Below are 19,259 nucleotides of genomic sequence, written 5' to 3' on the forward strand. Positions count from 1 at the left end.
ATAAATTCAGCATAAATGTGTTACATAATGAAACATAGACACAAATCCTTAAGCAAGAGATTGAAAATAATCTCAAGTTAACAAATTTACACTAATAAACATTGTAAAGCAAACACTTTCGATAGAAGTGGTGTCCGGTGTCTGACACCAGCACATGTGATTCCAATCAAGCTCTATTGCACCGACAATTCTAATTGAAGGCGTATCCCAGTGTCCGACATAGACACTTGTAATTACATTGAATTGTGTCATTTTCTCGAAATTTTATGTGATGTTGTGTCAGTGTCAATGTTGTGTCCGATGTCCATGTTCGTGTATATGCTTGATAGCATTCTATAAATATGTGTTAGTGATTCACAGCTAATAAAACCCTAATCAGATAATAAAACAGATAAAAGTTATGTTTTAGAAACGGAATCTGACAATTCAACCAATTGAACCATAAAAACACTATCTACGATTCAATTATTTGAGGAATTCAATCACAGTTTCACCTCAACTTCAAACAATTGAAGCAAATTACATCATGACCCAGACATCTTCTGGGTTCAATCCGATTCAATTTCTAAAACATTAGGCACAAGTAAAAAGTTCCAAATTAATTAATTAATTAATTAATCAAACACATGTTATACCAGAAAAATTAATCAACCGCGTTCATAAATAAGGATTTCATTATAGAATCTAACAGCATTCAAATCCAACAATAATCACGGCGCTATTAACACCACAGTCATAATTAAAAACGGCAAAAACATAAACTCAATTACAAAATTGAATGCACTTTATTAATTCAACTTCTATTGCAGTAATTTTTGCACATAATTAAAACGAAAAAACAAAATTCACGCTAAATCTACAAATCTAAACAAAGAATTCAATTAGCAGCGATAATATCGCCGCCAAATGATTCAAGACCAAGATCTGCTGAGTCAGCAGCAGCAGGACTACCAGGAACAAAGAAAACTGACTTAGCAGCGACCAGTTTCTTCCGTTGTGGACATCGAGGACCGTAGATCCCGGAGAAGAAGGAAGGGAAACCATCGGCAGAGACGGCGGTGGTTTGAGGCTGATCGGAAGGTGGAGGCGGCGGTGGTGAGGCTGGTGGACGGTAGATTGAGATCTGAGAGAGGGAGTTGAGACGGTGAGATCTGGCGGTTATCTTTGAGTCGCGGAGGCGAGCTAGGGTTCCTGGTTTGAGGAATTTGTGGAAGTGGTTTGGTAAAGTAGGTCTTGTTCTCTGCTTCATGGTGATGGAAGAAAGAGAGAATTGGGAGAGAGGTTTTAGAGAGAGAGAATTGGGAGAGGTTTTAGAGAGAGAGAGGAGTGGGGAAAGAGAGAGATATGGGAATTATTTAAGGAGGAAGGAGATAGGCGGGAAAGTGGTGAGAGCGGGGTTTGTGTGATTTTTTGGGTTTAGGTTTTGAAAAACAACAAAACTAGGGGATAGAGGCGGGATCTTGATTCTTTCTTCACACCTTGTTTTTATTGATTTTTGGCTCCTTCTCTCCTACTTTGTTTTTATTTTTATTTTACTTCTTTTAAAAATTTAACTGTTTTTTTTTTTTTTTTAACTCGATATCTAATTCAATGAATAATTAATCTAAAAAATCTATCATATCATTCATCAACAGGAGTTCAATTAAAATTGAAGCAAAATTTTAAATATACTGATTCAATACAGATATTGTTAGCATTTAGAATAGTCAGATCTAAAATCTAAAATGGAATATATTTTTAGACAAGTGTATTATCATTGACATGCTTTATTTGTTTACTATCTAACTTTATGAAAATGAAAATGGATTCTCACAAAAAAAAAAAATTGAAATGTTTATCAATTTTCACTTTGTATTGTGTTTCATTCTGATAATAAACATATTTTTAGACAAGTGTATTATCATTAACATGTATTGTGTTTCATTCTGATCTAACTTTAATGAAAATGGATTCTAATTTTTAAATAAAATTAATTATGCGTGGATTTATTCCAAAAATTATTATGTTTATTCTTCAACATGCCTTGTTTGTTTAATCTGGTATAATTTTAATTAAAATTGGATTTTCTCAAGTTTTACCTTTAATTATTCTCTTTCTTTTTACTGATGTCGTCCTTATTGTGGTTGTTAATTGTCTGTTTGAAACCGTGTTCAAAGGACTTCAAACGCACGACTACAAAGAAACTTGAAAATCTAGCTTCACAAAATTCATGTTCAAAGGACATTGAGACGCGAGAAACTTGAAGGAAACGCAAATCCAAACACAAATTTTTATAAAAAAAATCAAAGTTTTCAATCTCCAATATAATAAATACACAAACTTTCATAGACAACAATTGTAGTATTAAGATTGAAATCATCACATGCTCTCATTATTTTTCGTAAAAAAAATCACCTGAAATTATTTAGTTAAGCGAAAAATTCTCTAAATAATTATAAGCTCTAATGTTTTATAATGTAAAAATAAATCTTAAATATATAATACAAAGTATTTTTATAAATCTTTTACTTGATTACTACATTTTATTGAGGGGTTGATTACAACTAAATATTTGTCTCCCAAAAAATAATCGACATATCTGTGATTATTTATTTAAATATGTATGATTTTATAGCGACATAATATTTTTTTAACTCATTTATGATGTTTATTTTAGATAATACGTAATGATCAATGAATTTCAAGAATGAACTTATGAAAATATGTTAATTTGTCCAATGATTTTAAAAAAAATTTATAGGTGTTATGAGATTTTAATATTTTTTTGGAGATCGAGTCATCCGGTTTAGTCTGATCTACTTAACAATTTTATTTTACAGGTTAGCAGTTGTGATCATTAGCAATGGAATTAGATTCGGCAGTTGGTTACTCTGAGAATGGAACTTATCAGTCGTTTGTTCAGTCAATTCCCCATGTTCAAATTCTTGTTGCGGAACTTCTCTGGCACAAAGACATTCCATTGAATGTATATGTGGTTGCTTGACGTCTTCTCATAAATCGGCTTTCTACCAAGGACAAAATATTTAGGTGATGCATCCTTGATCAAGACTCTCAACTTTGTGTGAGCAGGTGTGGTGCTTCAGAATCGGCTAATCACCTGTTTCTGAATTGTCATTTCTTCAGCAGCATTTGGCAGAATGGTTGGCATTGGATTGGTTTCTCTTTGTTGGATCCTTCATGTGTATTTGATCATTTTATGCAGATCAACTTTTTACTTACAGTTCAAAAGTTCAACAATATTTTATGTATGTTCTTTGGTTTTCTTGTGTATGGATATTTTAGAAAGAGATGAATAATATAATACTTAGCCAAAAGGAAGTCTCTATTCATCATATTTTAGATAAATTCAAGTTACTTTCCTATTGGTGGCTGAAGGCAAAATATGTTAATTTAGCTTTCGGTTATCATGGGTGGTGGTTTAGCCTTCTATCTTGTTTAGGCATTGGCTAATAATACTCTTTCTTCTTGTAAGACTCTAATGATTCTCTTTAGTACATCATGTGCTACGAGGAACACTTTTTATTGTCAAAACAATTAATTTTGGCTTGTTAAAAAAAGGGTTATACGACCGAGTCATCTGGTTTAATCCAGTTTTGTCATGCAATTCAATCAGTGATCTAGTGGTTTGATAATTGACCAGTGATCCATTCGGATCGATGACTGATGCAGTTTTTAAAACATTGACTGACTTATCATGGCAGAGATTTTTTTTATGCCAAGTAAACATCCATCGACAAAGAGGAAGATTAAGCAATAAATTATCATCAATAAATTTATTAAAATGATTGAAGTAGTCTAGACGAGACCCGCCCTTAATCTTTATTTCCACTTATGAATGAATAACATTGAAGTTGCCACACATACACAAGTTGATATGCCACTGATTAGCCATTAGCTTACTTAACCGACCCCAAAGCACCTTCCTGCGCCCATATTCACATGGAGCGTACACATTGGCGATGTAAAACTTTTTGTCACTCTTAATGAAACACCCTAGAATAATAAGAACATTTTTTTCAAACTCGTAGTCAACAACACATCCACCTCTAAATAATCCTACATATTTCAGATACCCCGCAAAACCCTAATCGATGGTCGCCAAGAGAAACCAAATGAATTAGAGTCCCGTAAAGTTTCACATCCACAATCATCAATCACCTCCATCTTTGTCCTGAATGCACGACATTGTAGGCCTTGTATCCCGAACCAAATTAAAAATTTCATTCCGCTTCACCATACCTCCCAATCCTCTAACATTATACTTCCTTCCTACCCATACATAGAACCACCCTTCACACTAACAACCACCACTACTCACATGCCCTCACTTCCCTCTCTACAACCCCTTTGACAAAATTAACACCTTCCTTACCACACGCGGACTCCCTTTATAACATGTAATCCCCCCTCTTTCTCCACCCTTCATCTTAGATAAAACAATAACAATAATAACCTTGCAACCTTTGTATTTTACCCCAATAGACTTATCAATCCTTCATGCATCATCTATTGTGACTTCATGTTTATCACGTAAAACCATCAAAATTTTCATATCACAATTAACCGATAAATAAGAACTACTAGAAGATAATTGAACCCCTGTTACCTTCAGCCTTAGGTGAATCATAAACGACTTTCAACATGTTCCCTCTACTTCTCTTTAATGTTTTAAACATAACTTTTATATCCTTACTCGAGAGTCGCATTATTTTCCGTAGACCATTGAGTGGAGTTTTCTCGTGCCTACCATGATCCTTCTTGGTTGTACAAACACCACCGGACTCTCCTTGACTACCTTTCATCGTTACTGAACCCCATTAAGTCTCCTTTGCACAGCAGAAGAAAAAACAATACACACACTTCCAACATTGGGATCTTGCAGACGCTCCTAACTCAACCATCTACCAACACTAGGGATGTGTCATTTCGGCGGACAAGAGAGTAAGCATTGTCCCAAACGACATGAAAGAATCCTTGCCAAACTCTTTGCAAAATGCCCAGTAAACTAATCAACACTAACCTCTTTCTCAACATTGTTATCCTGGTCTTACCGAAAATTCCGCGCTTTCACCCACCCATTATTTATCTAGTCTCCCCCTAGCCTTAGTACATTTCATAACCTTTTTAATAACGGTGCTCGTAGCTGGCTTAATAGCTACTCACCCTATAACTCCAACACTTTATTTAACGTTGTAGAATCCGAATTTCTCTTAACTCGATCATTATCTTCACAATTAAGCTAGACATCATTTAAATCATAAACAAGTGTGTCAATTACAATGTCGCCGTCATTCACTCTATAGGTATCCCCCAAATCATAACTAAAGGAATCGAAATTAGATCTCCTTCGTTTATATGAATTCTTCAAATTTAATCTATGCTGCTATAATATTCTTAAAATTAAAAATATAGTAATCATAGGAATTAATTTATCATTTTCTAAAAACTGTTATTTTAATTTTTTTAAAAGATTTCTCCATTTTCCCTCATATATTCATGGTACACAATTGCATGTCCTAATCTCCTTGCTGGATTAAATTACCTCTTTTGCTCGACCCCTTGCTTGATTAAATTACCTCATTCTAATTTCAATAATTTAAAGGATTATTTTGCTCGACCCCTATAGTATCAAGGATACAAACTGATTTATAGTGACTGTGACACATTGTCATATTTTTGTGAATCGTATTGCTCAAACACATTAATCCATTCGAGAGTTACATACTTTTGTGATTTTTTTTTTTTTTTTTCTAAATAGTCTGACAGTGAAACTCAAAAAACTAAATGCTGAGAAGCAGGAAATTGTAGGTTTGAATTCACGCCCTAACATATCAAATGTCCCTACAAGCTTTTACCATGTCACTTGTCCTTACCAGACATTTTTTGTGGTCGTTTTATTAGATGAAGAAGGCGTTATTTCTCTTAGGACTATATATATATATATATATATATATATATATGTATTCTTCAAGTGTATTCTTGTTGCATGCTTGAGAAATTGTTTTTCCGTTGTAAATTTGGTCTCATAATTTGAGTCTTGGAGATGTCAAACTACTGATGAAAATTGCAGTTCAGAGCTTTTGTTTCTTACTTTTGTGTTTCTTCTTTTTCTTGTTTGTTTTTTACAAGTCAGGGTGGATTTTCTATTATCTAATGGTAAAACTATTTCAAGATTGAGTCAACCTTGCATGTTAGGATTCAAAAGGAAGCCTATCCGCTCCGCCTAATCATGAATTTCCTCAAAATTGCTCCTCCCATTACTGGATATACATTCGAACCCAAATGCTGACTGCTGAGGTTTCGTTGCAGGGACTTTTGAAAACTCCCTCAAAATATTTTGCGATGGTTAAAATCCTCGCAAAATGGCTTAAAACCTGCCACAATCCAAATGCATTTTTGTCCGTAGTTTCCAATAAGAACTAAGAAGGAATATTCAAATCCTAGAACATTATGAGTAATTTTATTTTCATTTTTTTTAGAGGTTTCTTTATAATCATTTGTTGAACGCTAGATAAACATCTCTTCGTTATATTTATTACCCCACATATACTTGGCTTGCACGGTAACAATATATACTCCAGATTGCTCCAGAACAACTTGCAAAAAAAAATACTCCACATACTTAAAAAGGTCAACACTGCAGAAAAAAGAAGGTCATATTCTGTAAAAAAAGAAGGTCAACACTGCAGAGACCTCCAAAAATCCTATACCAATTAAGCTTATTTTTCATTTCATAAACACCCTTCATACAGTTAATGGTTTTGCATTGATAACTTTCCGGAGTGCTAAACTTCAAAGAAAAGAATGGACACCACAAAAGGAGTAAGAGTTCAAAATATATTCCATCTCATTCCATTCTATATTATGTTATATATACGGATCTACAATTTATCTCTAATATTTGCAGTGGTCATCAAATTATTTGCAGTCATGATCAAAATGTTGTTACCTTAGATGTCAATGCTGCCAAAGATTTATTACATTCATCTGGTTACAATTATCTTGATGTGAGGTAATCAACAAAGGATCGAGTTTCTCCAATTTCCTTCTTTATCTGTAATTTTCAAAAGGAATACCTAACATACCTTTAAAAAGAAAAAACTCAAGTCCTTTTCTTTCTTTTGCCCCTTTAAATAGATCAGTGGAGGAATTCAACAAAAGCCATATTGAGAATGCTATTAATGCACCCTATATGTTCAAAACAGAAGAAGGTAATAATATTGTGTATTTAATGGTAGCACACTTCACTAGTCTTCAGGTTCAACTTTATGTGTCTTAATCATATAACAGGACGGGTGAAAAATCTTGATTTTGTTAACCAAGTTGCAGCAATATGTAAGAGTGAGGATCACTTAATTGTGGTAAAAACCTTTTAGCTCTCTAAAATATAAAGTAATATGCACGCATAAAATAGCCTATTTTAAATAGGCTCATTTTACTATAATGAATAACAAATTCAGGCTTGCAATAGTGGAGGAAGATCAAGTCGAACTTGCGTTGATCTACATAATTCAGTAAGTCTATAACTATAACCAACCTCAAATTCACAATTTTTTTTAAAGGACAAATTTCATCGGGGACAATTGTATAATAATCGATATTTTATCGGATGTCTCCGAAGGAACATTGTAAAATAATCGATAATGTCCCTTGAACTGTAATATCGTAAATCTATATACATACATATATAAAATAGCTTTTAATCTTTTCTGCATCACTTTTGTCTAAAATCTATCGTATATGTCATATAATTTGCAAAACGCAGGGATTTAAAAATATTGTTAAGATTGGGGGAGGCTACTCAAAACAGCTTGCAAGTTCCGCCCATAATTTTATATGTATGAACGTGTATTTCTATAAATCCTTGTGAACTTACTTAACATGCGAGTGTTTGTAAACCCACTTCAGGTGGTAGGTGTTGATTTGAATGGCATGTTTTTCTTAACGTCTGATGTTCCATCTTCTCGAGTGACAATTTCAATGAGTTAGTATGGTCTATTAAAAAAAAAATCCAGTGTATATCTAATTATTTTATTTTATTTTTGACAAGTCTAATTTTATTTTATGAATATTGTCTAGTATAATTTTAGGTGGGGTCTAGGCTACTTTGAAAAATCGTGGATAATTTATCCAACAACCAATCAAATTTAGATACATAAAATAAATTTGCAAATGATACCCACAAGCTAATCTTTACGCAATTCAGAAACATACTCATGCTATTAAATTTTATTAATTGATCGTTAAATCATCCACAATTATTTAAAGATAGTTTAGAGAAAACTTTTTATTTCTTTAACAAGAAAATGTTAAAGCGGTGTTATCTTCCTTTATGGAATAAATTATACAATATCCTTACCAACTGAGCAGAGCTCACGATGACGAATAAGTAGCACTCTAATAACGGAGCTGGCCCATGTATTTTTATTTTTTTATTTTTATAATAATATGAGCATCTACTAACTATACAAAAAAAAAAAAAAAAATCCCTGTTTTTTCCATTTTTGCCCTTGAGGGGGTATTTGAGTCATTTCCTAATTGTTGGAGTCTTTTTGTTGACAGCATCACTATTTTCACTATATATATCGAAGTTATACTAGTGATACCATTTCATATTTCTCTGCTTTACCTCCGGTTCCGGTTACCATCATCATTCTCAGATTTCTCTCTGAATCCAATTATCATCATCGTTAATCAAAGGTTGGTTTTTGATTTTCTTATCCACATGCATGTTTATTCTTTGTGTTGTTTTTGCGGTTTCTTTTCTTCCCTTCTTCATGTGGCTTAATCGATTGAGAGATTAGGTTTGGTCTGTATGTTGTTTTTGTTTTAATTGATTGAGAGATTTTGGTTTGATTTAGGTCGATTTTGGTTTTGGATTTTCTGATTTTTTGTTGTTGTTGGAAGGCTGTGTTCTGGGTTTGTGTTTATCTTTGGTTGTTTGTGTTTATAAGATGTTGTTGATTGGCTTTGTTTGTACTTTGCATGCATGTGTTATGGCATGTTGATTTTGTTGAGTTGGTGTGTTGTTGTTTGTTTTGTTTGATTCTAGCAATGATATCAAAAGTTTGTTGGTTTTCTTATTTGGTGTATGTTTTATAGAAAATTTTATGTTTAGTTTGATTATGGTGTAAGTATGATGATGAATATTTGGCAATGGTATTGAAAATTTTGGCAATGGCATTGAAGATTATTGATGCTGATACTGTTTTTGAAAGTTTTATTGTATGGTGAGGTCATTTGATACATTGAATATTCTTGGTCTGTTATTTGATGTTTCAAAAAATGGCACAGAAAAATCTTGCAATGATTCAGAAAATATGTTTGCTCTCTCACTTGATGTGTCAAAAAATCTTGATTTAGAGTCTTATGATATTCATGGTTTGGAAAATTTATTTGGTGCTGAAGGTATTCCCAAAAGATCCTATAACATTGATGCATGATAAGATTATGAATCAATGGATTGTCAAAGAATCTTCTTTTTTGGTTAAAAAAAAAAAAAAAATCTTGGTGAAAGTATGTGTTTTGATAGTATGCCAATCTTCTTATAACTCAGTACCATCAAATCCTAGATATGGTCTATACTCTATAGTGGTATACATGTCCTAATATTCTATTATTTTAGTCATATATCCTTAAATTAAAAAGTTCAAACTAACAGGATACTAACAATCATCATTGTCTTTTTTGCAAAATTTCCAATCAAATTTTCAATCATTCTAGAAAATTTTCAGGTTTCCAATAGGTCTTTTAATCTTGGTTAGAAACTGTTGATAGTATGCAATGATAGTAAGCGGCTATAGTGTAGTGTTGTTTGAACAAATTGCTATAGTTCTGTTATGAACTAAAAACCAGTGGCATAGCGGAATTTGAAAAAACGACTATTTTTGGCGATTGACAACACTGATATACAAATATATAGATACATTATGCAAAGTTTACACAATATTGTTTCTATAAGGATTAATTTTATATCAAGAGTTCAAGTCATGACTTCATTATAAGATGTGGAATATCTTGAAATTTGAATATAAATCTACTTATAGATTATCCATTTTTTTGCAATGTGTATATGAATTTCTCTGTTGTTTCAATTAAATGATCTCAAAGTCAGTTAGAAGAGTTTATTTGAGTACACATTTTTGGGTTATAACCAGATTGTGCAATTTAATGAGCTCAAAGTCAGTTGGTTAGAAGGAAGGCTTCCAAAACAAACTTATTTTCAGATCATTTATAATCCAAAGGGTTGATTTCACAATGGTTCCATCTTCTGTGTAAAAATCTTCTTCTGCCATTTTTCATTTTATTTTGTTCTTTTTCCATTGAAAGATCAAGATTTTTCACTATAATGGGTCATTGTACTTCAAGCAGATGTTTGACAAGTTATACCAGGTCAGTAGTATCTCGAACTCTTGCTGATAATTGTTTTTGTATATCCTTTTCGCAGATGTCATTGAATTGTGTGTAAACTATTTGCAGGCTGATTGGAAACCAGAGTCACCAAGTAAGTTTGGTGACATGACTGAACTAATCAAGTCTCTAGACTCGATAAAACTTGAAGATAAAAAACCATCAGGTTCTTTACCATGCTTATTCTAATATTTCTTTTATGCCAGATTTCCAGTAGCAAAATTGATTCTTTGTTAGATTAAAAAATGTCCTGCTGAAGTTAATTTAGGAAAAAAAAAAGGAAGATATGCTTTTCCTACAAATATCAAACAACCCCTTTCATAAAACTACCCATCTCTTAATTCTGTTACTTCCCTATATCAGTTTGGTTCTGTAATTTTTATAATGCGTTCTCTCATCTGATCCTTTTTGTGAAAGGATGAATTTCATGAAGGATTGGTTTTCAGGCCGCAAATATAGCAGTATGCTGCTAACTCTGTTATCCTTTTTGGTCGGGAAGAGCATTGCAGAATAAGGAGATATTTTCTCTGATATTTGTATTGTCATCTTGAATTTTACAATGAAAGTGTTGGATTGGGGTGAGGATGGTGCTGCCACCGCTGCGGAAACTGCCGCTTTACGTGCATCCTTTAGGCAGGAGGTTGCCGTCTGGTACAAACTCGACCATCCAAATGCCACGAAAGTAATTACTCACTCTTTCAAATCTCATTTATTGAAATTAATGACTGCTACTGGATACAATTTTGTATTGATGAATCAGGAATAACTTTGTATATTTGTGATTGTTTTGTATTTATTTTTGCAACAGTTTGTTGGAGCTTCAATGGGAACTTCAAATCTTAAGATTCCTACAAAAAACTCTTCAACCAACAATCAAGGGAGCCTTCCTTCTAGGGCATGTTGCGTCATTGTCAAATTTCTTCCTGGTGGAACACTAAAGCAATACTTTATAAGAAATAGGTGGAAGAAACTTGCGTATAGGATTGTGGTTCAGTTCGCTTTGGACCTTTCCAGAGGGTAAGTCTCCGTTTTTACTATCCCTACAATTTAGAAACTGCAAATCTTATACTGATATGATGAATACTAATAACAGTCATTTTTTGCTACCATCTTGATTCATAAATATAAGAGACTGCTACCCAATTATATCCCTACAAGATGATATAATGAGAGAACGTAAAGTGACTGCTATTTATTTTTCGTAAGTGGCTTGGAACGATATTTAACCTACAATATAGATATATTGTCCTAATAATTCATCGTTTTCATTTCTCTTCCTTTATGTGAAACATTTACAGATCTTTTTACTAGAGGAATAAACATCCAAGCAGTTAATGTTGTTATTAACTTTGATTTTCCAAAGAACTCAGAAACTTATTTGCACAGGGTATGTTTGATTTCTGCTCATTTTGAATCCATTTTGCTTTGTACCAATTCCGTGTACATATTCTGATGGATGTTCTGCTTTTCGTAGGTTGGTTGGTCAGGGAGGTTTGATGATGTGTCTTAATTTCATTATTATAATTAACTTCCTGGTGTTTACAGATAACACCAATTCCATTCTATCATTTGAACTATGTCACCATTTGATATTTGAGAATCAAAATCCACAATTGGTTACCTTTAAAATCTTTATTGTTGTTGCTTCATAAATAAGCAACTTATGTATTTGATTTGGAGTATTATTGTGCAGTCTTGCTCTTCATTGACATTGTTTTGTTATGGCCAATAAAGAAAAAGTAACAAAGGATCAGCAGTATATTTAGTCTTGACACTGTATTCATATCATAGTCTCTTATTGTTTGAGATAACTTAATATAAACCAAAGGCATACATCAGTTAAATTATATTTACTTACAGTTTCATTAATTCAATGGAATGTAATATTGTGGTGTGTATTATATTGTTATATCATCGAGCGAATTTTTTATCAAACGCATTACTGAACCCGTGCGAAGCACGGGTTTGTAACTAGTTTACAATAGAGTTTTCCACTTTTATTGTTTAAATTAATCACGTATGTATGCATAACCTATTTTGCAATTTATTTAGGGTTATTATTTGAATAAACATTTGATTACTCAAACTAACACTTAAAAGAATTACGAAATTGGTCCTATGAATAATTTTATATCATTATATTTTAAGAAATTTAATTTATTTTAATAGATTTAAGGGTTCAAATTGAACATGTAATATACGCGAAGTCTGACAAAATTACCTTGTATAAAAAACACAAATTCTAACTTTGTAATTTGATATTCATCGTATTAAGTGACATAAAAATTGAATTTTATGTTTTACATGCATGTTTAGAACATAGTTTTTCACATTAAATTAGAATTTTCCGACAAGAGAATGAATAATTGTGAATTGAGTAAATAGTCAATTTTTCCTCTGAAATTGTAAGTTTTATCAATTACCCCCTTGAAATTAACAAAACTTCAATTACCCCTCTGGAATTTCACAACGTTAGTCAATTTATCTCTCCGTCAAATTTTTCTGTTAGTGAACATGACGTTTTGCAAATACCCCCCTGAAGTTTTGCACTTATGTGCAAAATGCCCCCCAAACTTAAAAATTTATATTATTTTTTTCTTAAAAACAAACAATTAATAGTTAAATATTAAAACTAACTATTAATTTTGGAATTTGGTAAAACTACATGCATATATACATCAAAATAGGCTCCAAAATGGGGAAAAATATGTATTTTTTAAAGTGACAATAATGGGATGATTTGTGGATTAATATTGGGGGTTGTGTAGTTTAAATAGTTTGAGCAAATTGTTGAAGGAGTTAAAAGACTAAGATGGTGAAGGAGAAAATATAAATTTAAATCTGATTATTAATTTGTTTATAAACCTCTAAAAATAATAATTTGTCTATTAGAAATAACCATTATTGTCACTTTAAAAATACACATTTTTCCCTATTTTGATGTATATATGTATGTAGTATTTCCAAACTCCAAAATTAATAGTTAGCTTTAATATTTAACTATTAATTGTTTGTTTTTAAGAAAAAAGTAATATAAGTTTTTAAGTTTGGGGGGCATTTTGCACATAAGTGCAAAACTTCATGGGGAAAGTATTTGCAAAACGTCATGTTCTCTAACAGAAAAATTTGACGGAGGGGGTAAATTGACTAACGTTGTGAAATTTCAGGGGGGTAATTGAAGTTTTGTTAATTTCAGGGGAGTAATTGATGAAACTTACAATTTCAGGGGAAATTGACTATTTACTCATTGTGAATTTTTAAAACATAAAAACTCAAAAAATAAAGCAACGAAACATCTCAACCTAATTTTTTTTTTTGAGCTGGTTCTTTTTGCAGAGATATCTATAAAAAATACATATGAAAATGATTAGAAAATTTTCTTAGCATGCCTACATTTTTTTTTATTTTTTTTTATCTAAATGTGAAAAATCGCAATTTTGTTCTTAGCGGGGGGCTTTAGAGGTCATGGTCCCCCATATTTTTAATAATTTTTTTTATATGCCAAAAATACCTTTATTAAAATGTTTAGTAAAATATATATTAGGACATGACCCCTACTTAAAAAATGTAAAGTTTTTTTTAGTGTTATTAGATCAATTGACAACTAATATCATTAGTTTTATACTTAATACAATTTTAAATTATCTTGTATTTCATAAAATATATTGATATGGTTATCTCTATAACACATTTTAAATGGAATGAACCACAATGATATAACTTTGTGGAATAAAAGACTATTTTAAAACCAAAACAGAAGAGCAAATTAAAGCCTAAAATAAAAATAATAGATAAAAATACAATTTAGTGCTTAATGTATTATCTCTAACATTCTCTTGTGACTAAAATCTCATGTGATTCACACTCGTAAACAATATTTTCTATTTAGTCAATTGCCATTTTTTTTTTTGTAAAACCTTCAGTTCTTAGAGTAATGGGATCTTTGTGATCCGAAGTTCGGCCGAGAGGTAAGTAACGTCAAAGCTGCGTAAATAATATAGGGTTAAATATGATTTTAGTCTCTACAAAACCACGAATCCTAGCCCATTTGGCAAAAATGGTTGAAATTGTTTGGTTGGATGTTTGAACCCCGACACCTCCACTTGTGTGTCTGAGAGTTTATAATGAATTTGGCATTTCGTCTATCTAAAAAAAAAATAAAGTTAAAAATTTCCTTAACAAACAAAAAAAATATTACACCTTTTGTATTTGAACATTATTTTTAGTTAAATTATATTCCTTATACTCGGTCCCACTAACTTTAAGTTTCTGACTCCGCCCCTGATTCTTAGTAAGCACATACTAACAGGTCAAATTTAGTTACCTAATTTAATAGCTTATTTATAACATGATAAGAACTTCCACCACAAAATTTTGAATTTTAAAATGAGAGACGAATTAATTATAAGTTTTCGTTCCTCATAATTATGAATTTATTAAACAATTCATATTTATTCGTCCCTTGTTTAAAATCTTCTAAATTTCATGGTAAAGTTTCTTATTATGTTATAAGTAAGCTAGTAAAATTAGGGAAAGAAATTTGACCCATGAGTATTTGCTTACTCCGAACAAAACAACAATTTTACAGATTTAGGTCAAAAAATAAAAATAAATCAAAGCTTATTTAGAATGCTATGAAACTTCGCATATACTTTCTATATATTTTCATAGATATCTCTACAAACAAAAAAAAAAACAGCTTAAAATTCGATTTCTAGGTCAAGATTTTGTTTCTTTTGTTTTTTGAGTTTTTGCACTTTAAAACTCTATAATTAATTTATCTTTTGTTGGAAAATTTTAATTTCATGTGGAAAGTTGTATTATAACTTCTTAAATATGCATATAAAAAATATGAAAAAATTTAACCTCTAATTCACTCTTATGGAGTTTACAAATGGAAAAATATGAGGTCAAAAAGAGGAAGAATGTCAAATATAAGGCTATAATGTGTTTTTTTTTTTATTAGTGTTATTTTTCATGCTTCTCGTATATTATAGGTTCAATATGAACAATTTTTAATATAATTACTAGTTAAAAATGTGTATTAGTACGAGTCAAAAAATTTAAATAATAAAGGGCATGATATTAATTTAATTTTGATATTTATATGTGGGTGTAGTGATGTGATATATTTCTACAACTTTTACATTATGTTGTTAAAAAGAAACCAAACAACAAATATTTGCAAATAGATCTGTATGACATGGTTCGTAAACAAAATTCAATATAAGTATTTTTTTTGTTAGTGGCCGGGGTTTGAACCCCTGACCTTACATAATTTTTTTAAAGTATAAGTTGTCAACAAACGATCATATATTTCTCTAAGTATTTCCAACCACAATTCAATAATGCTTACAACAAGTTTTTTTATCACATATATGCCACATCCCGATTGGGTTGGAGAAACCATCACCACTGGACTCGTATGATAGGATCACATATCCAAATGAGCATGTTGATAATATCAAAACTATCCTTGACTACGAAGGTGCAGAGGGGTTGTAAAATGCAAAATCTTAGCCATGACACTAAGGAAATGCATTATGACTTGGCACAAGAGTCTTTACTGAGAATCCAATAACTTGTGGGAGGTGTTATGTCACCAATTTATTGCATACTTCACGACATCCCGACGCCAACCAAAGATAGTAGCAACCCTGGAGGCCATTGTCCAACGAAAGAATGAACCACTAAGGAATATATTGAATGCTTTAACAAAGAAGTTGTCAAAGTTTGAGGAATCAGTGAAAGAATGAAGATGTACCACTCGAAAGAGGTCTCTGAAAAGGAAGCGACTTCGACAGGGCAATCAAAGTCGAATAGCCACGAAATCTCTATGATTTCTTGAATAATGCTAAAACCTACATAAGGTACGCAAAAAAACTTGGAGCCGCGGAAGTTACAAAATCTTGACAATTGGAGAAGAAGCAAGATGAGTTATGTTATGTTATCGTTCGGGGTATAAAATCTAGTTACAAAAATGTAAATATCATTCATATGACATGACATAACATTCAAAACACGTGAAACTGTCAGGTGAACAATCAAAGATCACATCATACCTTCAAACGACGAAAACTATCAGAGAGAAACTAAAATGTCACATGCTTAACATATTTTGGAGATTTTTTGCTATTTCACAAATATGAGAGATATTTTAGCGAAGTTATAGAACTCCAGAGGGGTGATTGTTATTCACTCGATTTGAAGAGTTCAAATTAATTTTTTGAAGTTAAATTAGCTCACTCAAATTGAGAATCAAAATTAAAACAAAAAACACTCTTTACTCTCAAACTAATACCACTAAACCAACCTAAGTTGGTTGAGCTCAAATTAGTTAATTGCTTCTCGTCGTTACTATTGGAATTTCTACTTCTGGTTTAATTTTCTCTAATGGCTCTTAGTTTAGACTATGAGAAATGCTAGCAACACTCTCTTTTGAGCACTCTCTCTAGCACTCACTCTTTTATTGGGTGAAAATTAATGTATGTCCCACCACTTTATGTGGGTTCCGTTTTCAAAGTGCAGGTCCTACATTGATTTCACCCAATAAAAAAGTGAGTGCTAGAAAGAGTGCTCAAAAGAGAGTGTTGGTAGCCTTCCTCTTAGACTATTTTAACCAAAAATAATGTAATCTTTTGAAGAAAAAAAAGGCTAAAATATGGTTTTGGTCCCTGCAAATATGTATCGTTTTGGTTTTAGTCTCTGTAATTTTTTTGGTCCCTGCAAATGTGTCTCGTTTTGGTTTTGGTCCCTGACCCCACTTTTGTGATGATTTGCACATGACAAAATTTTTTGATTTTTAAAAAGGTCCCTGCAAAATATTTTACTTTTGAAAATAGTCCCTGGATGGACTATTTTAAAAAACAAAATATTTTGCAGGGACAAAAAACAAACAAAAAATTACAAAAACTAAAACCAAAACGAAATATATTTGCAGGGACCAAAACCATATTTTACAAAAAAATAAATATATATATATATATATCCAAAATGCAAGGAATCATCCATGTGTAAGGTGGGCCTCCTATGGAATATTTTTATCGGTCTAACTTCGGTGGCAGAATATTATTTGGCTTTTCAAAAACCCTTTCACATGAAGAAAGGGAAACCAAAATATTATACAATGCAGCGCAGGTACTTGACTCCCACACAACCCTAGTCCCATGCCATTATGAATATTCCACTTTCAATGGTTAGCTTTGGATGCATAGTTTGCGGGCCAAGTGAGGTGGGTGACACTGCCACACGACATGAACCACATCTAGCTGCGATCCTTAACTCTCATTATCATTAACTGAATATGGACACGAATAATGAGCTAGTACTTTTTAAACGGAAACAATAAGTACTAGTTACTACTCCTTCCGTCCCTAATTATAAGACCATTTTGAGAATTTCTTTTGTCCCTTTTTATAAGACCCCTTTGTTATTTCCAACTACATTAATTATTTCTTTACATACATGCCCCTATTTATTATATATTTTTTTCTTCAATCAACAATAAATAACATGTTGAAAACATAAACTAACCTTCTTTCTTAAAGGATAAAATTGTAAAAACAATAGTGATTACAAACAACTTTAATACAAATATCCACTATCTTAATTCCCGTAATTTTGACAAAAGAGTCTTATATATAGGGACGGAGAGAGTACTATAAAGAGAATGATTCGTTACGTTGATTTATGATAGGCGTAAAATCAATGTGGTTGAAGACACATGGATTGGAATGGAGCCATGAGAAGTTTCTTCGTGAAGAGATGGAAAATAAAATAATTGAACTATGTATACAACTTGAACACACACACCAGTTGCAGATAACATTCTTTTTTGTTAGTTGTCAAAAGACTTAAAGTCAAAACTATATTCTCTTTTAAGTTAATAATAAATTCATTGTTCTATTATTTTGTAAAGAATATTATCATAATTTTTATTTACTTTTTAGTTGTCTATTCTTTATAATTCATATTTGTCTACAACTTTATATAATTTAAAAAGGTTTTTTACAAAAATTACCCAACGACAACCCTCACTCAAAGATTCTCTTCACTTATTTTTTACACCTCAAAAATAGTTTTCATGAAAGAAAAAAAACTATTTTTCAAAAATAATTGGCATCCCATTCATGTATGGTAAATCATTAATGGGTTATGCTAACAAGTTTTAACTTTAAAAAGTTAAGTTTATCACTTTTCACCATTTTTCAATACAATATTTCTATTCTTATGCTATTAACCAATGCCTTAATGACACTCTTTAACATTTTTCATCATTAATTTAAATCAATATAATACCGAGAGAGTTGACAACATAACTCTTCTTTAGGAATTTTTTTTTTGTCTCCTAGCCGACTCATGAATCGGTTCAATAGCAAACCAAGACCGAGTTCATGAAGATACATTTTTTAAAGGACTAAACTCGTGGAGATACATTTTTCTAAAGGATCGAACTCGTGGAGGTACATTTTCTAAGGCAAATGCTAACTTGTGCCTTCAAGGACACATGTAAAGGAAATCATTATATAAATATATGTATCAAAAGTCATGCATTCAATTTCTTAAAAGTTGACCTATTTTTCCACTGTAAAGTTGCTCTTTTTAGATTGCTTAATATGTGTCATATTGACACAAGTTAAGAAGACCCTTGAATTAAATAAAATGATCATTTAAATATGACTGATACAATTATTTTTCATACAATTATACTAATCAATTTTTTTACCCACTAATCATTGTTTGAAATTGTAATGATATGATTTTTTATTTATTTTTTACTTGGTTAGTGTCGTAATGATTGGGTCATATTTTTGTTAATTAAGTGGTCAGAAAAATAGAAACATCCATTC

The 19,259-nt window shown here is 31.5% G+C and overlaps 2 protein-coding genes and 1 non-coding gene across 8 annotated transcripts; 2 read left to right on the forward strand and 1 right to left on the reverse strand.

Moving 5' to 3' along the window:
- Window positions 1-736: 736 nt before the first annotated feature.
- On the reverse strand, window positions 737-1,418 carry LOC11417537 (uncharacterized). Its single transcript, XM_003596936.4, has one exon. The coding sequence runs from the start codon at window positions 1,247-1,249 to the stop codon at window positions 878-880; it is 372 nt and encodes a 123-aa protein (XP_003596984.2). The 5' UTR covers window positions 1,250-1,418; the 3' UTR covers window positions 737-877.
- Window positions 1,419-2,842: 1,424 nt separating this feature from the next.
- Window positions 2,843-7,870, forward strand: LOC120578413 (protein HIGH ARSENIC CONTENT 1, mitochondrial-like). Its single transcript, XM_039831117.1, has 7 exons — window positions 2,843-2,965; window positions 3,070-3,074; window positions 6,929-7,012; window positions 7,138-7,211; window positions 7,291-7,361; window positions 7,461-7,514; window positions 7,766-7,870. The coding sequence occupies exons 1-7, from the start codon at window positions 2,843-2,845 to the stop codon at window positions 7,868-7,870; spliced, it is 516 nt and encodes a 171-aa protein (XP_039687051.1).
- Window positions 7,871-8,611: 741 nt separating this feature from the next.
- LOC11422118 (uncharacterized) lies at window positions 8,612-12,257 on the forward strand. Of its 6 annotated transcripts, none has more exons than XR_005644199.1 (7): window positions 8,612-8,700; window positions 10,158-10,392; window positions 10,480-11,092; window positions 11,219-11,427; window positions 11,504-11,611; window positions 11,709-11,797; window positions 11,885-12,257. It is a non-coding gene; the product is annotated as an uncharacterized protein (transcript). The 6 variants fall into 6 exon arrangements; XR_005644201.1 differs by having other exon boundaries at window positions 11,540-11,611; XR_005644198.1 differs by having other exon boundaries at window positions 10,480-10,576; window positions 10,828-11,092; window positions 11,219-11,611.
- Window positions 12,258-19,259: the final 7,002 nt, after the last annotated feature.

This window comes from Medicago truncatula, chromosome 2, assembly GCF_003473485.1.
Source record: "Medicago truncatula cultivar Jemalong A17 chromosome 2, MtrunA17r5.0-ANR, whole genome shotgun sequence".
In the NCBI taxonomy this organism is placed as follows: domain Eukaryota; kingdom Viridiplantae; phylum Streptophyta; class Magnoliopsida; order Fabales; family Fabaceae; genus Medicago; species Medicago truncatula.